Below are 20,479 nucleotides of genomic sequence, written 5' to 3'. Positions count from 1 at the left end.
GGTATTACTCTTTCGAGGCACGAACCTGTCTAAAACCCTTGTGTCCCCTTCGTGTTCTCGTGATCACCATCAAGTTCTTGGTTTCGTGACGGTCCTCGCCTACAAATCAACCACTTGGGTAACCCCAGGTGGACTGCCAGGCTCATAACTCCGACAGGAGATAGTGCTCAAGTTGTGGATGTGTGGCTTAAGAAAAAGAAAAGGAGGAGAGATTAGAAGGATAGACCTTGGATGCGCGAGGAGCTTGACTTAATTTGGGAGTAGTTCTTCCTGGGGACGGCGTGGGCGAGCACCCGGCCATGGCTGCCGGCGCGTCCTGGGGAGCCAATCCAGGGGCGGCGCTGGTGATCTCCGCGCGGGGTAGCCTGCCTGCGGGGTGGCGCAGGCAACAAGGGGTGGGAAACAAATGAGAAGATGGGACAAGATGAAGAAGAAGGCTCTTGAGGAACAAAATTGAATAGAGAATGACAAGTGGGGTCCACTTTTATATGACAGGTGGGATCCGATTGCTGTAGCTAATGGTGTTAAAATCGTCATCCATCCTATTTTCTCAATCTCTCGTACCAAACAGAGAACCGGATGGATTCATTAAAAAACACAAATGAACCATCCCATAAAACGGGGGCGGATCATCCCATCTCCGAACCGAGCACATCCTCATGGCGTGATTGGTTGCTCCAGGCATGGGGAGCCGATATGGAGGACCGGTCCAGGCTCACGGGAGGCCGACTGAAATCGTGCACTAAGCTATGTTTGGTTGTCTTTGTTGTTGGTCCAGTATGAGACGGAATCGTGTTTGGTTGCATGTATGGATAAGAGTTGGGTGCATGTCACATGGGTCTTGCGCGCTCACCTGCACCGTGCCATCCTAGCTCGCGAGGGAAGGTCGTTTTTGGACGGATGGAGAGATGTGGGATGAGAGGGGTGGAGTGGACCAAAGGATGCAGCCGTATGGTGCGAGAAGAGAGCAACCAATCACGTTAAGCGCAGGAGATGATACCGGACGCCACCATTCCGCCTAGCCATCACGCCCTCAGCGACTCGAACGGTCGAACCCAACCGACCCCGGACTTGCCGATTCTCTTTCATAACCTTCGCCTGCCCCCGGCATGACCGGCTAGCTAGGGTTTTGTTTGCAAACCCCAATCTGATCCCCACCACCACGCAGCCGCAGCCGCAGCCGCCGCCGCCGGCGAGGGGCGACCGCGGGGCGCGGTTGCCGAAGGGATGGCGAACCGCACGGACCCCCTCGCGAAGAGCATCCACGGGACGAACCCGCAGAACCTGGTGGAGAAGATTGTGCACTCCAAGATCTACCAGAGCACCTACTGGAAGGAGCAGTGCTTCGGCCTCACCGCCGAGACGTTGGTCGACAAGGCTATGGAGCTCGACCACACCGGCGGGACCTACGGCGGCAACCGCAGCCCACCCCGTTCCTCTGCCTCGCGCTCAAGATGCTGCAGATCCAGCCCGACAAGGACATCGTCGTCGAGTTCATCAAGAACGAGGATTACAAGTACGCCTTTCTTTCTGTCTGCCGATTTCTAATTGGTTCCATTCTTTTCCTCCCCCCCCCCCCCCCCTCAACGGCTTGGCAGTTCCTTTCTGTCAAATTGACACGGCATTGATGTTGCTTTTCTCGGTAGGTATGTTCGCGTTCTGGGGGCCTTCTACCTGCGCCTCACCGGCACCGTTGCTGATGTCTACCAGTATCTGGAGCCACTCTACAACGACTACCGCAAGCTCAGGCATAAGCTCAGCGATGGACGTAGGCACCTGCTTTTCCCCAATTTAAATTCCTCAAAACTCATTTGTTTTTGCACTGGTAACTGTAATTAAACTTGGGGTGAATATTTGGGCTTGCATTTATTTACAAAGGTATTCATTTTTCATTTCAGAGTTCGCACTTACCCATGTTGATGAGTTCATCGATGAGTTGCTGACCAAGGACTACTCCTGTGATACAGCCCTCCCCCGTATTCAGAAAAGGTTTGTTTTAGTCCAAATGTTCAGTGAGCCTCTGAGGTGCTCTAAAATCGTTTTCTGCTTGCTCATATCTTCAAAAAAAAAAATCTCTAGCGTTCAGTTTCATCTCGTGAGTGGACTTTTGTGGATTGTTTGATCAGATGGGTTCTTGAAGCGTCTGGAACTCTAGAACCAAGAAGAAGTGCACTTGAGGATGATTTTGAGGAAGAAGAGGAAGACAAGGAGGAACAACCTATGGAAATTGACCAGCCTAATGGCCATGAGAAGGTTGACACACTTTTCAATTCAATCTGCAGTGACTCTACCAAATTTTAACTTGGTATGCTGAATTCATTTTTATCATCTTTTCAGGATAATCATCGTGGAAGAAGCCCTGCAAGGGACCGGGATCGGGACCGGGACCGGGACCGGAAACACGAAAGGCATCACAGGTATGCTGCTCTCTATGAACTGCACTCATATTTTGGTTTGTTATTGAATTATTCTGACTGTTTCTTGGCCTGCTAATTAGTGTCTAGTATCAATATTGCTTGTGTGAAAATAATGTATCAGAGTAAAAAAGATGAGTTCACTAAACTCAAGCTGTTAGCACTCTTTTGATTGTGTGATGTGATCTCTGAAATTTCAAGCCAACAACGTTGTAAAATGCCTTTTGACTGGTTAATGAACCTGAAGTCCATTCCTTTTTACTAATCATGAGAGCCATTCTGCTTAAGTCATACTTTTTGGTCAAGTGTCTAGTGAGCGCATGCATGTTTTGTCTTTGTTATTGATAGCTCCAAAATAAAATACCATGCCTTACTGTCATTATAGAACATACAGCAGTTTTGTTTTGCAGAACTCTGTTCTTACTGATATCCTGTTGGCATTCAGTGTATATTATCTGTGTTCTGGCTAACTGCACAGTAAAAACTCATTAAATTTTGTCCTAACGCCTATACGGCAGATAGCGTTGAATATGATGTCTTGGACCAGCTTAATAAAATAATGTTCTAAGTTCTGACGATTGATAAAAATATCATTTTTTTTAATTTCTAGTCTAGATGCCTTTGATTTTTATTCTTGATACCATATACTGGAAGCTGTTGCTGTATCATTGCAGTTTTCATATCAGTGTTACTGCCATGGCATGTTAATATCAAGAGCCATTGGTAGGTAAACTGCTTCCTAGAGTGAAAATTGTGGCTCTGCCAGGTTTCTCTGCACTGATAGTGTGCAGTGAGAAGTATGATGGGCCAAACAGATAGAAAGTCATAAATAGCTTGGAATTTAACATCTTGATATCATTTCGCTTGTTTTAGTTTACATTGAAGTCCGTAGCATAATTTTCTTTTCTTTTGTTTCTGCATATTTTCTGGCTGCTTTGGCTGACACATTTCAGGTTTTCACAATAACTTGCTTGCTTTCATGAAAGTTTAATGTGTAACATATGTTTGGTTTCTGTGAACTACTTAAATACTTCTGTTTTCTTTATTAGAAGTGTATAGGTTCTGATGTACTTGTCATATGTTGATCAGCCAAATGATCATTATATCAAATCTTGTTTGCTTTCAGTAAACCAAGGGTGTAACTGGGATAAAAGAAATGTTAATGATTTTGTATTAGCATTTTGCAAACACTGTTTCTGGTATTGTAACGTAAAAATTGTAACTTAAAAGTTTGGGGAAGGCAGGATTTTTTATCAAGTAAATTTTTTTACTAAAAACAGACCTATTCAGTCCAAAGTATTTCATCAGGTGTGGATAAGTAATGGATAGAAGAACAAAAGGTTGTTGAAACTGAAATGTGATATTAAATTGGAACACTGTGGCCAGTATGGTACTGTGTGTCTTGCTAATGAGTAATACAGTATGATACTTGTTCCATTTGATTGCCATGCAAGTCAATTTGGTTATTTTTACTGTACCTCCATAGGTGTATTATGATGACTACTCATCTCTTTTTGGCCATGGGGATCTGTCTTTAGTAAAACATTTGACTTGAGAATTTTGCTCCCTTGTTATTGCAGTGACATGATGTTTGTTGATTTAACCGCCTTTAGGTAATAACTGCTGCACTTCTATCTCTGCTACAGGGACCGAGATCATGATAGAGATCGGGATTACGATAGGGACTATGGGAGAGGACGGGACAGAGACCGAGATAGAGATCGTGAAAGGGACAGAAACAGGGATAGGGATCGCGACCGTCACCGTCTACGAGACGATGACTACAGCCGAGACAGGGACCGAGACCGTGAGAGGGATGGTAGGGAAAGGGAACGCCGGGACAGAGACCGTGGTAGGCACAGGAGCCGCTCAAGGAGCAGGGATCGGCGAGACAGAGACCGTGAAGATGGAGAGTACCGCAGGAGGCGTGATCGTGGCAGTGTGAGTCCTCGAGGACGTGGTGAGGATGGCGCCACAAGGGAGAAACCGAAGAGGAAGAAGGAAAAGAAAGAGAAGAAGGGAGAACAAAATGCTCCAGATCCAAATGATCCTGAGATCATAGAAATGAACAAGCTCCGGGCCTCACTAGGGTTGAAACCGCTGAAGTAGATTTCTTGCTGTAGTGTATTAATACGAAGCTTGTCAGCTGTGATAGTTTGAACTGGAAATGCTGAGCTGTGGATATGCATCCAACATTTTTTTCTGGCTTCCTCAGCTTCGTGTAGTTACCTATTAATTTTAATGTAACGATATCATTTGATTGTTTAGTTGTCCATTGCGATGCATGTTTCGATTGTGACTGCTTAAGCATGAAGGAAAGCAGCAACCGAGCACGTTATGCTGCGCTAGTCTGCTGCACATTATTCTCATACCGTGCATATTAATGTAATCCTTAAGTAAATAACCGTGCGCATTAATGGAACCCTTCCTTAGGTTCGTTACATGTAAAGTAGGGTTTCTCTGGAGCAAACATAAGACTTGTTTTATCAACAATATTTCTCTGCTTATCTGATCTTTCAACCACTATAGATAGAGGACCCCAACTCAGTCAGCACTAATGGCATAAGGCTGTCCCAACTACCAAGCGAAGCTTCTGCATTGTCTCAAAGCAAAATCCGCAGTTAGCCAGTTCCAGCATTACAACAAAGCAACCACCAACCAGGCATGACCAACCGATGAAAGGACAGTATTACTTGTGTACGGACTTCAAAATCTCCCAGCTCAACCGCATATGCAATGGCAATGGAGCAACAAAGCTGAGCTTCTCAAGATCAGAGAAATTGTGGTTGGATTCTGAAGACTGCAGCCGCTGCATAGCTGCTGAGATGTCAGGAAGGATCATCTGCTTGCAGTGTAGATGAAGCTGAGGCTGGTCCTCAGCTACGCTTCCACCACCCAAAGCGAGTCCAAAGGGAAGCTTCCTTTTCTTGAGCATTTCCACATCCATTGCTTGCGGAATGGGAAGAGGCATCCAGTTCTGGTGCGCTTGGCGTCCGTACTTGTAATCCCCAACAATTGGTGTTCCAAGAACCTCTGCACAATGGACTCGGAGCTGGTTCGGTTCAAGAAGAAAACATGAGCAAATTTTTCAGTGTCTTCAAGTAAGATGAAACCAGTTTGTTCAGAGATGACTGACACAGGAGTATTATAATTACCTGATGCTTCCTTCCAGTACGAGGAAATAGTTCTAACCAAGTATAGCCTACAATTATTAGCAAACTTTCAATATTATTATTTAAATCACAATAATAGTTATCTGTAATTGAAGTCTACATCATATTAGGATGGGTTTTCCTTAAAGCAGTCTCATTGCATCACATTTTGCTACTTACTGATAATTTCCCAAACTCTGTCCCTAAAAAAAGACAACATGTTTGAAAGCAAAGGAGATGCGTGGAAATAGTAGATTGATTATCTGAGAGGCAATACATTTACATATATAGGGGAGGAGGATCCTAGGCGAAAGGAAACCTATGAGAGACAATACATTTACATATATAGGGGAGGAGGATCCTAGGCGAAAGGAAACCTAAGAGATCAGGACTCCTCCCCATATCTCTATCCTAACCAATATAGCAGAGTCCGGCCGACACTAATATAGCTAGGCACAGGACTATTCCAGGCGCAGCACCTAATCCTTATAGGAGTAGGACTCTTTCTAACACCCCCCCCCCCCCCCCCCCGCAGTTGAAGCGTCCGTGGAGCGAACGTTGAGACTGGACCGAAATTCAGTGAAGACCGAAGATGGCAGTCCTTTGGTGAAGATGTCGGCGAACTGAGACGTCGTCGGCACGTGAAGAACGCGGACATCACCAAGGGCAACAAGCTCTCGAACAAAGTGAAGATCGATCTCCACATGCTTCGTACACTGATGCTGGACAGGGTTGGAAGACATGTATACCGTGCTGATGTTGTCACAATAAACCAAAGTTGCCTTGCGCAACGGAACATGCACCTCTGACAGCAGCTGACGGAGCCATGTAGCTTCAGCAACGGCATTGGCGACCGCCCGATATTCAGCCTCAGCACTGGAACGAGAGACCGTATTCTGACGTTTGGACAACCAAGACACAAGATTGTCCCCGAGGAACACGGCATAACCAGAAGTTGATTTGCGAGTGTCTGGACAACTTGCCCAATCGGCATCAGAGTAGACAACCAGCTCGGACTGAGAGGAGGGGCGTACAAGCAATCCCAAATGAAGAGTGCCGCGAACATAGCGTAGGATGCGCTTGAGTGCAGCCAGATGTGGTTCCCGCGGGTCGTGCATATGTAGACAAACCTGCTGAACAGCGTATGCAATGTCCGGACGAGTGAAAGTCAGATACTGAAGTGCTCCTGCCAGGCTCCGAAAATCCGTAATGTCCTTCAATGGAGCACCATGTGCAGCCAATTTTGGATTGACGTCGACCGGAGTGGCGCTAGGCTTGCAATCACTCATGCCAGCTCGCTCAAGAATATCGATCATGTACTGCCGTTGGGAGAGAAAGAGACCCAAGGGGGTCTGCTGAACATGCATGCCAAGGAAGTGATGTAACTGACCGAGATCCTTCATTGAGAATTCTTGCTGTAGAGCACCGATGGTGTGCTTTAGGAGAGATGCTGAAGAGGCGGTCAGAACTATATCATCAACGTAGAGCAGCAAATAGATTAGATCTTCCCCGCGGCGATATATGAACAGGGAGGTGTCCGACTTGGCCTCAACAAACCCAAGCTTCAGGAGATGAGAGGCGAATCTGCTGTACCAAGCCCTAGGCGCCTGCTTGAGGCCGTAGAGTGATCTGTTCAGGCGGCATACATGACCTGGACGGGCAGAGTCCTCAAACCCAGATGGCTGAACACAAAATACTGTTTCGGTCAGGTTCCCATGCAGGAAGGCATTGTTGACATCGAGTTGATGAATCAGCCAACCATGTGAAAGAGCCAATGAGAGAACAGTACGGACTGTTGCAGGCTTGACTACTGGACTGAAGGTTTCTGAAAAATCAATGCCCCGCCGTTGAGTGAAGCCGCGGAGCACCCACCGTGCTTTATATCGCTCAAGGGAACCATCAGCCTTGAATTTGTGCTTGAATACCCACTTGCCTGTCACAACATTAGAGCCCGACGGTCGAGGAACGAGATCCCAAGTGTTATTGGCGAAGAGGGCAAAATATTCAAGCTCCATGGCGGCGCGCCAGTTCGGATCAACGAGAGCAGCACGATAACTTCGTGGTACTGGAGACAGAGCTGAGGCCTCAAAGAGAGCAGGGACCCTGATGCCACGCTTGCCCCTGGTAATCATGCCGTGTTGATTTATCACAAGGGTGATGGGCACGGCGCCAGTAGGAACAGCAGACAACGGGGGTGGTGCAGGGACGGGCGACGACGACGAGATCTGGTCGCGGCGCGAGTAAACCAGTCCGCGGAACCGCTCAGGGTCCGGCACAGGCTGTGGAGGCGCCGTAGAGACGTCCCTGGCTGGTGTCGACGAGTAGCCAGGAGGAGGCGACGGGGCTGCAGGGAGGACCGGGGACGGGCGCCCCTCTCTGGCTAGTGTTGGAGAAGAGCCAGGAAGGGGCGATGGAGCTGCAGGGAGGCCTGGGGGCGCTCCTGCGGGCATCATGCAGCGATACGACGAGGCAGTGGCGTCGGCCGGTGAGGGCGACAGGCGCAGCAGGCCGCCTGGCGAGGGAGCCGGCATGGTGGGGCCAGGCAGGGAGCTGGGCGCTGCCTGGGAAGCAGCCTGGGAGGCACCAGGGAGTGGTTCTGAACCTGCAGAAAACAATGGGGGCAAAAGCTCGAAGGGAACTGGAACCGAATTAGTCAACTCATCCAGAAAATCAAAGGCCGCACGCGTAGGGGGAGAAGACACCTCCGAAAACGGAAAGGAGGACTCGTCGAAGACCACGTGGCACGATATGATGATGCGGTTGGAATGACGGTCAAGGCAAAGGTAGCCCTTGTGATGAGGGGAGTAGCCGAGGAAGACACATAGGGCAGAACGAGGGGAAAGTTTGTGTGGGGCGGTGGTGGTGAGGTTGGGATAGCACTTACAACCGAAAACACGAAGATGCTCGTATGAGGGTGTAGATCCCAGTAGGGTGTAGTGTGGCGTCGAGAAGGAGAGGGTTTTGGTTGGAAGGATGTTAAGGAGGTATGTGGCAGTACCTAGTGCCGCGGCCCAATAGATGGGGGGGATGCTCGCCTGAATCAGCAAGGTGCGGATGACGTTGTTGATGGAGCGAAGGATGCGTTCAGCTTTACCGTTTTGAGCAGAGGTGTAGGGGCAGGACATGCGCAGGTGGATGTCGTGCGACTGGAGGAATGTGCGGGTGCGGAGATTATCGAATTCGCGGCCATTGTCGCACTGAATGCCCTGGACGGTGACGCCAAACTGTGTGCGGACATAGGCAAAGAAGTTAGTGAGCGTAGAGTAAGTGTCACACTTGAGCTGAAGGGGAAACGTCCACAAGTAATGAGAAAAATCATCCAGAATAGCCAAATAATACTTATGACCTGAGACACTAACGACAGGTGAAGTCCAAAGATCACAATGAATTAATTGAAAAGGACGACTAGCACGAGAGGATGACACACGAAAAGGTAGGCGGACATGACGACCTAGCTGACAAGCGTGACACAAAGTACTGTGATCACTTTTATTGCAAGAGATAGCCGACGAATGCGCTAGTTTGGAGAGAGCCTCATGGCCCGGATGCCCAAGCCGCTGGTGCCAAAGAGACGATGTGGACGCATGGAATACAGAAGCAGGCAGCCGCAATGGGTAGAGGGGACCGGAGCTATCACACCTGATGATCTCGCTCCGAGTGTGCAGATCCTTCACAGAGCAGCCAAAAGGGTCAAATTCCACAGAGCAATTGTTGTCAGTGGTGAACTAGCGAACAGAAATCAAATCCTTAATAAGGGATGGAGAAACCAAGACATTATTAAGGCGGAAGTTAGGAGATAAATGAGCAGTGCCAGTTGAGGTAACGGGGATGAGATGCCCATTGCCGACAACAATGTTAGATGGAAGATGATGTGAGGAAGGAGTGGGGGAGATTATACTAGCGTCCGATGTCATGTGACTGGAAGCACCTGTGTCGAGGAACCACTTGTGCTGTTGAGGTTGCTGCAGCGACATGGTCTGGAAGTTGGCGGCCAAGGTTTGCTGGTCCCACCCAGCCGTCGGAGGAAGGGCGCTGACATAACTGGGGGCCGGTCCATAGGCAGCAGAAGGGACCCCCCACTGGCCCGCCTATTGACTAGGAGGGCCGACGAAGAAAGCCTGGGGCTGCTGCTGGGCAGTCCCAGCCGGCGGGCGCGGGGCGGAGGGCGGGCACTGTCCAGGCCACATGTAGATGGCGCCCGTCCAAGGGTTGACGTAGCTGTAGCCGGAGGGAGGCTAGCCTGGAGCGCTAGCGCCGGAGGAGTTGCCGGAGTTGTTGCTGTTGTTGCCAGACTTCTAGCCACCGCGTTTCCCCCGTTTCCAACGGTGCTGTTGCTGTCCAGAGGTGGAGCCGCCCCTCGAGGCACCCGTGCCGCCCCCGAAGCCTCCGGTGCCGCCCCTGAGCTGCTGCTGTTGAGGACGCTGGGGAGGCTGCTGTGAAGTGGGCGGTTTGGGGCCACCAGAGCCGCTGGAGCCGGGCACCGCGGCGAGAGCGATGGCAGGGGCAGCCTTGGCCATGGTGAGTTCCGCAAGAGCCAGATCATCACGGACTTGCAGGAAGCTGGGAAGTGGGTTCATGCGGCGGATGTGGAGGCCGAGTGCGAGGAAGCGCTCGTTAAGGCCCCGGACGATGTTGAGGATGAGGGTCCGATCGGAGACGGGCTTGCCAAGATCGCGAAGGTCCTCAGCAAGCTTCTTCTAGCGACGACAGTACTCAGCAACAGGAAGATCCCCTTGAGAGAAGGCTCGGAACTCCTGGTCGGCGTAGAGAGCGCGGGTGGTGCGGTTGCCGAGGAACTGTGACTTGATGGCGAGCCAGAGGACGCGGGTAGGGACACTGCGTTGGGACACCGTGTCGGCGAGGTCATCGCTGATGGTGCCGAGAATCCAGGTACGAACGACGGCGTTCATGCGCACCCAATCTGGTGAGGTGGGGGCGACGTCGTCGGAGAGGACGTGGCGCTCCAGGGAGAACTTGGTGAGGGTGAGCATGAAGGACTCACGCCACCGGGCGTAGAAGGTGGAGTTGACGTCGAGGAGGAGCGGCACGAGAGCCCAGATGTTCTGCACGGCAACGGCCTGAGCGTGTAGATTCAGCAGGGTCGCGACTTCATGTTGGAGAAGGGCGGCGTCGAGGAGGGGGACAGTGGCGCCGTCCGCGGCGTCACAGGGGGAGGCAGCGTTGTCCTCGGGCGCCGGGACCGCAGCGGCAGCACGCTCGCGGGCAACGCGCTCCTGGGCATCGCGCAGACGAGCATCAACCGCGTCACGTTCCTGCTGTGCGAGGGCAGCCTCGCAGTCAGCGTCGGCCGCACGGGCGAGGGCTGCCGCGCGCTGGGCCTGAGCGGCGCGCTCGCGTTCCTCGTCAGCAGCGCGAATGATTTCAGCGCGCTGGAGATCCGCGGCGGCGTCGGCGACGAGGTCGGGGTCCTGGACCGTGCCAGGGTCGACAGGGGCAGCGTCAGAATTGGCGCCGGCCATAAAGCAGCGCCGGGGAGAGGCGCCATAAAGCAGCGCTGAGGAGAAGCGCGCTGGAGCTGCGTCGGGAACGGCGCGCTGGTGCGGAAGCGGAGTTGAGGAGAAGAACCCTAAACTCGTGATACCATGAAAGCAAAGGAGATACGTGGAAATAGTAGATTGATTATCTGAGAGACAATACATTTACATATATAGGGGAGGAGGATCCTAGGCGAAAGGAAACCTAAGAGATCAGGGCTCCTCCCCATATCTCTATCCTAACCAATATAGCAGAGTCCGGCCGGCACTAATATAGCTAGGCATATACCAGGCGCAGCACCTAATCCTTATAGGAGTAGGACTCTTTCTAACAATGTTCAATAATATGATGCATTGTATTCAGCAATCTGTTTAATTTGCTAAGCTTACAGTGACTCATCCAGGACTTAAAGCACTAGAAAACACAAAATTGGATCATCAATGATAATAGCAGACCAGACAAATGCATCTTAATTACATAACAGTTTTACCTTGCTGCCTATGCTCATATTTTTCTAACTGAATTCGTTTTTATTCACATATCATTTGTAGCTGTTTGACATTATTCTCATTAGCAGCATTAGTGTCCTAGAGTTCTACAGTTTCTCATGCTACTTATTACAGGCCATTAGTTATTTACTTCTCTAGTAAAAAGAACAGAATTTGCTCTTCAACAGGCAATTTTTTGTTTCTTCCTACCTTGCGGACAAGATTCAATCACACGGTACTCTGTCAAAGCATCTTGAACAGAGGCAGGATTGGAACCAGCGCAAACAGTTAAACGCTCCGACTTGCCATCTTGTAATACAATCTGTGAAAGTGCAAAGCACCACCATAAAATACTGCCAATAGAAACAGCAGGAAATGGCAAGCAATATAGTGGGTGAACAATGAAAGGCCTAAAGCCTCACAGGTAACCCAGGAACTCACACACAGAACACACACATACACAGTAGTCTTTTGGTGCTGCAATTGCTTGCTGCCTTTTCTGTTTTCTTCTCTATTTATACACAGCCGAGAGCTACAATAGGGCCTGTAATTGAAAGCTAACAACTACAGCCATCACTACCTTGATTGGCTTATTATTCTCACTAACTAGCAGCTGGAAATCTGCTAAGTAAATAGGCTCTGCACCTAGACACTCTGAACCTGGACAGGCTCTGCACCTAGACACTCTGAACCTGGACAGGCTCTGCACCTAGACACTCAGAACCTGGACAGCACGCACAGGATTACTCCTAACAAACAAACCATATGGAAAAGAAAGAAGAGTTCTGAGATGGATCAGAGTTCCAAAAGCTGTAGGATAAGAAATAAAAGTTTGAGACAACAAAAATAACGGAGTTCTATTCCAAAACGTAACCAAAACTCAGTGATTGACTTCATAAAAACCATAATGTCCCACTTAACACAAATCAATAATGCAGTTACCCACATGCATGATCAACTTAGCTAACCTGTACTAGAACGAATGTATTTTTTATATGTATTCCCATAAAAAGAATGAAATGATGTTTTTCCTCACTTTTGTTACCTCCCCATTTATCATTTACAACAAATCATTGTAATATTAAGTTGGAGCAGTATGCATCGGACAATGCAATGCAAAAGGCCAGAACTCCTTTTCCATTATCTAAGAAAAACCAAGTCAGTGGCTGGCTGGGTGCCAGAGTTAGAGTACGGGTGGATATTGCCAGTTGTACAAACTACAAAGTAGAGCGAGAGAGGTGCAATTTTCACTGGCAGGTATCTCAACTGATTCTTAGTTAGATGGAAGCAGGTCACATATGATGCATATCTTTCAGGAGAACAAAAAAAGAAAGAAGTATATCTGATCATGTAACTGAGCAAACACAGGGGCTTTGTGGAATGATTTTGTTTGGCACTATGGAGCCATTTTCAACACAGGAAAAGGAGTCAAGGTTGTGAGGGAGCCAGTGAGACAGCATCTCTCAAGTTGGGAGAGCACATGAGAGATTTGATTTGCCGTCACCATGTCATTAGCCAAAACTGGCAAGAACCACCTCAGGGGGCATATGTATACAGTTCTGTAGTCTCAGGCTAAATAGGCACAACTTACTAATTGAGAAGGTTAAATAGACTTCTTTCCCTGACAAGAAACCCCTACAAGTTTCCATGCGCTGGTACCTCCATTGAAAATGAAAGAAAATAAAGTAAATGGATGAGACCTACATATCTTTTCATCATTACTTCACCCAGAAGAAACAAGTTAAAATGGAAAACTCGCCACTCAAAGAAACTATAATCTGGGTCTTGCCATCAGAAAAATGACCAACTGTAATTTTGCCGTTAAAGTCAGGAACATCTGCCATTACTGTAACTTTTATTACTCTTCTTGCAATAAAAACAAACAAACTCGAAAGTATAGTGCTGCAGCATCCCTGAGAAAACAAAAGGGTCCCTCTTTGATCTGCGACACAGCAAATATGCATTGCACCTGATGGCCTAACAAGTAAATGATTTGTTCATACAAAACAAGTAATCTTTCAGATATAGAATTCCTAGTTTGAGTTTTTTGTTCAAGAGACTTTCAGGTTAGTCCATTGTCACTGAGTTGTGCACATTTCTGAACTGTAAGTAAGATAAATGCAAAAGAGTTGCAACAATATTCCTACGAACCTTTGCAAGTGGAGCTGACAACAAGCCCTTGGGATGCCTAGGTCTTCCAATAACAAGTGCAACATATTTTCTTTGCAGTACTTGTTGAGTACCCTTGACATAATGGAAAATATTGTCAAGATACATGTGAAGATAATAACATTGCTGTTGCATGAGAATACAAAATGCTGCAGGATTGAGTAATATTATTTCTAAAAATATACGTTTAACTTACATCAGCTAAAGCATCAGCAGTTTTCTCACGAAATATAGCATGCATAATGGAAGCACTAAGTTGGGTTCTTCCCAGAACAAGGACGCCACTGCAATCCCTATCAAGCCTGTGGACCTTGTGAGGTAAAAAAATAAGAACGTTAATAAACACGAAAGGCATGCATAAACTAACAAACAAGTTGTTTATTGAAATGGCACCAGCATAATGCCAACTTTCCGAGGCACTAAGAATATAAAGAGAGCTTGCATAATCTCAGAAAACATGCTACTTTAACGCTACAATACAGAGTATCATGGTATTGCCAGTTCCAACCAGAATATAGCATTCACTAATTTGAGATTGATCTACTCTACCTTGAAACATTCATGCCGAACTCTGTTTCTCTGAAACAAACATTCAATAGCTTCTTACGAAGCCTACCAGAATACCCTTATTCTTTGTTTCACCCACACTAATGGCATGTCGAATTGTCAAAATGTTCACAGGCCACGGAGAAACCATTCCTTTATAACAGCTAAATGTCACAAGAGATAGACTAGAGTGTAGACTGGGAACAGCATGGTATTTGGGGTAGGATCATAAAGAGGAATCGGAAGACATAGATTATAGGCTCCCATGCTTGTGACCCTGACAGCAGGCTCCTACTAGATTACAGGGCTTAGCACTAACACCAATTAACTCCTCTAGTATAAATGCCTCACACAAGTGCACTTAAAATAATCAATACTGATTTGTGCACTGTTGAAAGAGATGATAGCCAAATAGCAGCTACACTTCGTCAAGGTCCTTGAAACAATGTTATCAACCACACTAAGTGTTTATGCAGGTTGGCAACCTTGACAAGGAGAGCAGGTTACCAGCCTTGATATCCAGCTCTAGAAATAATGAAGGCACCTAAACCAGTATGACAACGACAATTTTCTTGACAGCTATCACACTACATTTTCCAAAAGAAATATTATGCAAAGTATCACCTAAAAACACATCGATTGTTTTTTTAACAAAAAAATGTCATTGTGTTCTTGTTAGTTACTGTAAGATGAGGATTGATATTTTATATAAGACTAGAACAATGATCTTCACAGTCTATTATTTAATTTAATACTGCTAGACATCTTATTCTGTTTGGGTCTTCAAATTCTGCACCCTGATTTTATAAAAGCTATAAAAAGGTCCTGTGAGCTCTTCAACGCAAATTTGAGTTAACACTTCTAGCTCATTGAAGGAAGTAACAGGATTTTAGTTAAGATAATACAGCAGGTTTGCACAATTATACACATGTACCATGGGCACTGCAAGCGAGTAGCAACTACAGCGTACAGAACTCACCAGTCGAGGTGCTTCAGAAGAACCATCCTCGAACAGTGGCGCCAGTATATCAATACTATTTTTTATGCCAACACCACCCTTCAGAATTAAGAAGCAAAAAGGTTTAGATAGGACCTGAAATTTTCTGAAACTGCAGGGAAAGAACATAAGAGTATTTACTTGCACTGGCATTCCAGGTGGTTTATTGAGCACAATGATGGCCCTATCCTGAAACAATTACAGATGCCAATTGCCAATAAAATTATTTATCATTCAGTCTAATCAACATATCTTTCAAAAAATAAATATAAATTTACACCTTGTATATCTCAAGGCTGCGTAGAAAATCAATCTCATTCTTGCTACCGAATTTCTTTGTCTTCTCAGAAACAGAAGATTCTTGAATGTTAAATGGGAGAAAAAGAATATCACCAGGCACAAGTTCATCTTTTGCTGAAACCTTTCAAACAATTAAAACAAGGTCACATACTGCAAGAGAGGACTCAGTTACTAGTCAAAACATTATGATCTATAACCTTATTAGGCTACAACTAAACATGGTCTCCCTTAATAATATCATTGGATGTTCTTCGTCCATGCCACTTTTTTCTTTGGCAATAGACAATAAATACTACAACAAAGCATGATAATTGTATGAGGATGCAGTGCAAAAAAACAAGACTTTTTTATAGCAGACAATAAAATATGGTTGCATGAAAAATACTGGACACGCAACATTTCAGGAATGGAAAAAATGAGGGGGTAGGGTAATGAAGAAAATGTGAACTAGATGGTCCTGATAATTGCTAAAACACAAATGATTTATCAAAACTGAGGCATTATGTTGAAACTTTGTTGCTGATGCCACCAGTCCAAGTCATTATTTGGTCAGTGACTGCTATTGCATCATACAAGTTATAAACCATGAAAGCTACCAAGTTTCTCATTTAAGTGATAGTACTATGTGAAGATAGGTGATTAAAGTGAAAAGGATTTGCTAATCATCGTTTCACTAACATGTAGAATGCCCGTGATACATTGAGCATCAAATTCTCAAGGCAAAGAATGGAGTTCAAAGTCCGCAAAATTCAATACTTGGTGGAGCAACTCTCCGACCAACCTGATATTACGTGGATCCGTTTGGCATTGTGGTGGATTTTCTAAAAGAACTTATTTCTTTCTAGATATGGACGTGAGAGTTGGTTATGAGCATCATTTTAGGATCCATAACACAAAAAATATTACTAGCATTAGTAAAGATTGCCATCCTAGAGCAGCACAGCACAGCAACCACAAACTGGCCCTAAATAAAACTGACGATTACATGTGCATATAGGTTTATATATTAGATGAAGGCAGATCTTTTATCTAATCACCATTTTTACGTGAAGAGAAGTTTGTGAATAAGGAACACAGCACCACCTTAATGTTAGCTACATTGATTTAAGATCATAAACCTTTTTAAGAGATCATTGCAGAACCTTAAAGTTATAACTCACTCAAATAACATATTTTATTTCTTTCAAAGAATATATTCACATTTTTTCTCAAAAATGTGTATACGCCAGCAAGTGTACGATGTATCCCAATTTACAAACTACTCATGACACAACTTGTGAAGGAAAAGCATCTGAAGGGAAAAATTAAAATTCAGACTGTCAGGTATTTCTGATTCACTCATGTCATTCATTACCCTTCTCAACCGGAGTTGATCAGCAATACCATCTGTTGAAGAGGTATCAGCAGTCAGAAGATTCCTCTTAACCTGCAATAGTGAAGACACAGCGCAAGAAATATTTTTTTAGTCAGAGGATAAACTGTACCTTCATGTAGCAGCACTCAAGGGGGCAAAATATTACAAGTTTGCATAGAGAGAGGACAGAATAAGTAAAAAACACAAAAATAGAATGCTAATCTCCCGCAATTGAGCCTCAACACTTTTGGGACTCAATTCCATAAAGAAATAAAAAAAGGCATGCTCCAAAGTACCTCATGCTTACAAAAAATCTCTATTAACGATTTGTGGCCTCAGATGAACACTCAGCTTGGAAGAAATTACACTGCCGTTTTCCTTCCTTCTATTGAAGTAAATAGTGACCACTGAGTCCAGATTTGGAACTTCATATCAGCAAATACCTACCTCTACGATTTTTCATTGGTCTTCTATCGTTAATGCTCCTTTTTTTAACACATTATTATGTGAGCATGCTACTGAGTGCATGAGGGATAAATTTGCATCCAACTCGAGATGACTTTCAGTATGTAAGTCTTCCTTGTGCACATGCTCATCCATACCCATTCATACAAACATTTTAGAATTCTTTTCATGAGCGCTGATACGTAAACCAACTACAAATTCACTATCCACAAAGACCAAGCAATTAGCTAATCATGTAAGATCTGAAGAAGAACGTAAAGTTTATGGTGTTTCACTTTCCAAGCTAGGCGAATCAACTGGGAGGGAAGAGGACAAGCACTGAAGCATTTGTTCGAGCACGTTGTGCGCGCACCTTGCGGAGGCGGAACAGCTTCTGCACCAGCGACGCCGGCATGTGCGGGCAGCAGCGCCGCACCCACCTGATCGCTGTGTCGTTGGAGCACGCGCCTTCTCCTCCGTCCCTTCGGGAGATGGCTCGCGCGGCAGCGTTGGCATCGAGCGGCGCGAAGGGAGGGAGCTCCACCCACCGCTTCCTGCTCCCCTCCCCACCGCCACTGCGACTGCCGTTTTCTAGCGCGCTGTGTCCCGCTGCGGCGCACAGACCGGCAACGTGCTGTTTTAGCGGCTTTGGAGCGGCGGCGGCCCGGCGGCGGAAGAGGAGCGGCGCCGTCCTCATCGCCATTGAGACTTCGGCCGGTGTCTTCTGTCTTCTGAGTTCTGACCCTCTGGCTTGTATACTAGCCGTTGGATCAAGAGAAAGAAGCCCTTCAACATAGATGGGCCGGGTTTGGGCCAAACAAACCGACAGACGGTATGCTTAGGCCCGACCATAAGCCCAGCAGCCAAAAAAATCGGAAAAAATCTACATAACCTCCCAACATATTAAGGATCAACCACGTCACCCCTTAAGTACAAAACCGGATGTTTAACCCCCTCATCTTTGCAAATCCATTTAAATGACCCCCTATAGTGGTTTTTCTGGTGGTTTTGCCAAGTTGGAGTGCTGAGGTGGATTATGTTGCTGATGTGGACCGCTTACATGTGCAGCCTCAGTCTCTCATCTCCATCTTCTTCCTCTGCTCTCTTTGCCGCTGCCTGCCATCCGCCCCTTCCTCACCTGAGCCGCCATACGTGGTCTGCCTCCTCCCCGGCCTACGCCGCCGCCTGCCATCCTCCTCCTTCCTCACCCAGGCCATCGCCCGTCGTCCACCCCTTCCCAGACTGCAGCGCCACCCGTCGTAGACCCTCTCCCCAAGGAGCAAAAGCTCTGGAGCTTTGCTATGGCGGACGATAGCTCTAGCGGATCAAATCGTCGGCGCTTCAGGTGGCTGGGACTACGATGGAGTGGCATTGTGTAGAGAGGAGAGGGAGGGGGTAATGTAGGATGGCTCACCGGAGGCGGGCATGGACGGAGATGGCCGGACGGCGACGGAGCTCGGGCGGCGGACGGTCTTCATGGTGACGGAGCTTCTCGGCGGCAAAACGATGACAGCGACTGGTGGAGCACGTGCGGCTTGATGTCGCGAAGCTCTTGGTGGCATCGGTGTGCTCCGGCGTGCTCGGCACGAGGCAAATCTGCGCGGCCATGGCGGTGGCTTCTTCAGCTCTGGCGGCGGTAGCGGCTTCAATCGAGCGAGCGGTGCTCTGGCAACAAGGAGGTGTCAAGGACCGGCAACGGAGCTTAGGTTGGTCATCATGGAGCTCTAGGTGGAGCTAGCTGGCGACGCTCTGCTCGACTCCGCTACTTCCGGCGGGCTGGCAGGCCGATGCAAGCGGCCATGTGGAGGAAAAAAAGAAATCTAACCTATCCACTTAAAAGCGGGGCCCACATGTCCATGTCAGTGTCTCAGTCCACTCAGCACTCAAGCTAGGCAAAACCAACCACTATAGGGGGTCATTTAAATGGTTTTGCAAAGGTGAGGGGGTTAAACATCCAATTTTGTACTAGAAGGGGTGATGTGGTCGAACCTTGATATATTGGGGGGTTATGTAGACTTTTTCCAAAAAAATCTATACAACCATCGCTATTCTTGCTAGACCACCACCCACCATCACCGTTCACTGCTGGGCTGCCACCATGCCGCACAGGAGGGCCAGGGATCGGCATAGTGGCATAGCCACGACATGCTTCGGTTGCAAGAGTAAAGTATGTTTTTTGAAACAAGCCAAGTAGGAGAGCTGCTGATTATATTAAAAAGAAGATGGAGTTCAGACTGGGCAATACAACCAAAGGAAAAAAATAACATCGGCCGATTGGATTGGGACATCAACACGCGTCGAACAACATGATTGCATCACTCAAACTCAACAAACAACACCGGCTGGTTGGATTGGGACATCAACACGCGCCGAACTCAACTCATCTCAACAAACAGGTCTAGCTGATCGGATTGGGATATCGACACGAACCGCACAATGCTCTCGCTCCACTCAACTCAAAGTTCCATCGCAACACCGCCCACGCTAGTACCTCCACCATGAACAGCCTCAACACATCACCAACTCGCCATCATCTCCGCCACTATCTCAAGGTTCCAAACTTCACCATCAACAGCCTCAATACCACCACCACACCATCACACCACCAGGGCATTCCTTTTTTATTTTTCACTTTTTTGTTTTTGTTCTTCTTCCAACAAACACCTCGATGGTTGTTGGCATGAGCAACCAAAGCAACGCCTCCATGGAGGAATACGACGCCACAGTCACCGCCGTCGCCTAATGTCAGATTTAGTGACCGGTAGTCCACCAAGGGGGTGCCTAAGTGGTAGATTTGTAGGCAGAGGTACCGATGATGATGTTGACCTCCCGCTCTGCGCGCTAGAACTCGCCGTTATCATTCCCGGCGCCCTGGCTAGCATCAGGGTTGCGCTGGTCATGGCGCTCTTCTTTGCGTTGGTCGTCACGGTGGCCATTGTCGTGGTAGTCATCGCGTCGGCTGTTGTCGCAGCGGTTGTTGTGGTGGTCATCCCGGCATGGCCGCTTGTATTCTATTGGAGTGCCTACTTCTTTCTTCAAGATCGAGCAATCTCGGAGATTGTGACATGCGTCCTGGTGGAAGGGGCATGGAGCATTCAGCGTATCATCAAACTCCTCCT

General features: G+C 47.3%; 1 protein-coding gene and 1 pseudogene across 2 annotated transcripts; one reads left to right on the top strand and one right to left on the bottom strand.

The window, feature by feature from the left end:
* Positions 1–1,168: 1,168 nt before the first annotated feature.
* LOC117844788 (uncharacterized) lies at positions 1,169–4,681 on the top strand (annotated as a pseudogene).
* A 119-nt stretch (positions 4,682–4,800) lies between these two features.
* LOC117844787 (RNA pseudouridine synthase 4, mitochondrial) lies at positions 4,801–18,107 on the bottom strand. Of its 2 annotated transcripts, XM_034725578.2 has the most exons (10): positions 17,734–18,106; positions 16,917–16,988; positions 15,543–15,683; positions 15,404–15,451; positions 15,245–15,322; positions 13,916–14,029; positions 13,702–13,794; positions 11,761–11,872; positions 5,570–5,616; positions 4,801–5,466 (listed from the first exon to the last, which is right to left on the bottom strand). In XM_034725578.2, the coding sequence occupies exons 1-10, from the start codon at positions 18,061–18,063 to the stop codon at positions 5,104–5,106; spliced, it is 1,398 nt and encodes a 465-aa protein (XP_034581469.1). In that variant the 5' UTR covers positions 18,064–18,106; the 3' UTR covers positions 4,801–5,103. The 2 variants fall into 2 exon arrangements, with proteins under 2 accessions (XP_034581469.1, XP_072148239.1); XM_072292138.1 differs by lacking the exon at positions 15,543–15,683 and having other exon boundaries at positions 17,734–18,107.
* Positions 18,108–20,479: the final 2,372 nt, after the last annotated feature.

This window comes from Setaria viridis, chromosome 2 (assembly GCF_005286985.2).
Source record: "Setaria viridis chromosome 2, Setaria_viridis_v4.0, whole genome shotgun sequence".
NCBI classification, from domain to species: domain Eukaryota; kingdom Viridiplantae; phylum Streptophyta; class Magnoliopsida; order Poales; family Poaceae; genus Setaria; species Setaria viridis.
This window is presented reverse-complemented; position numbering and strand designations above follow the sequence as displayed.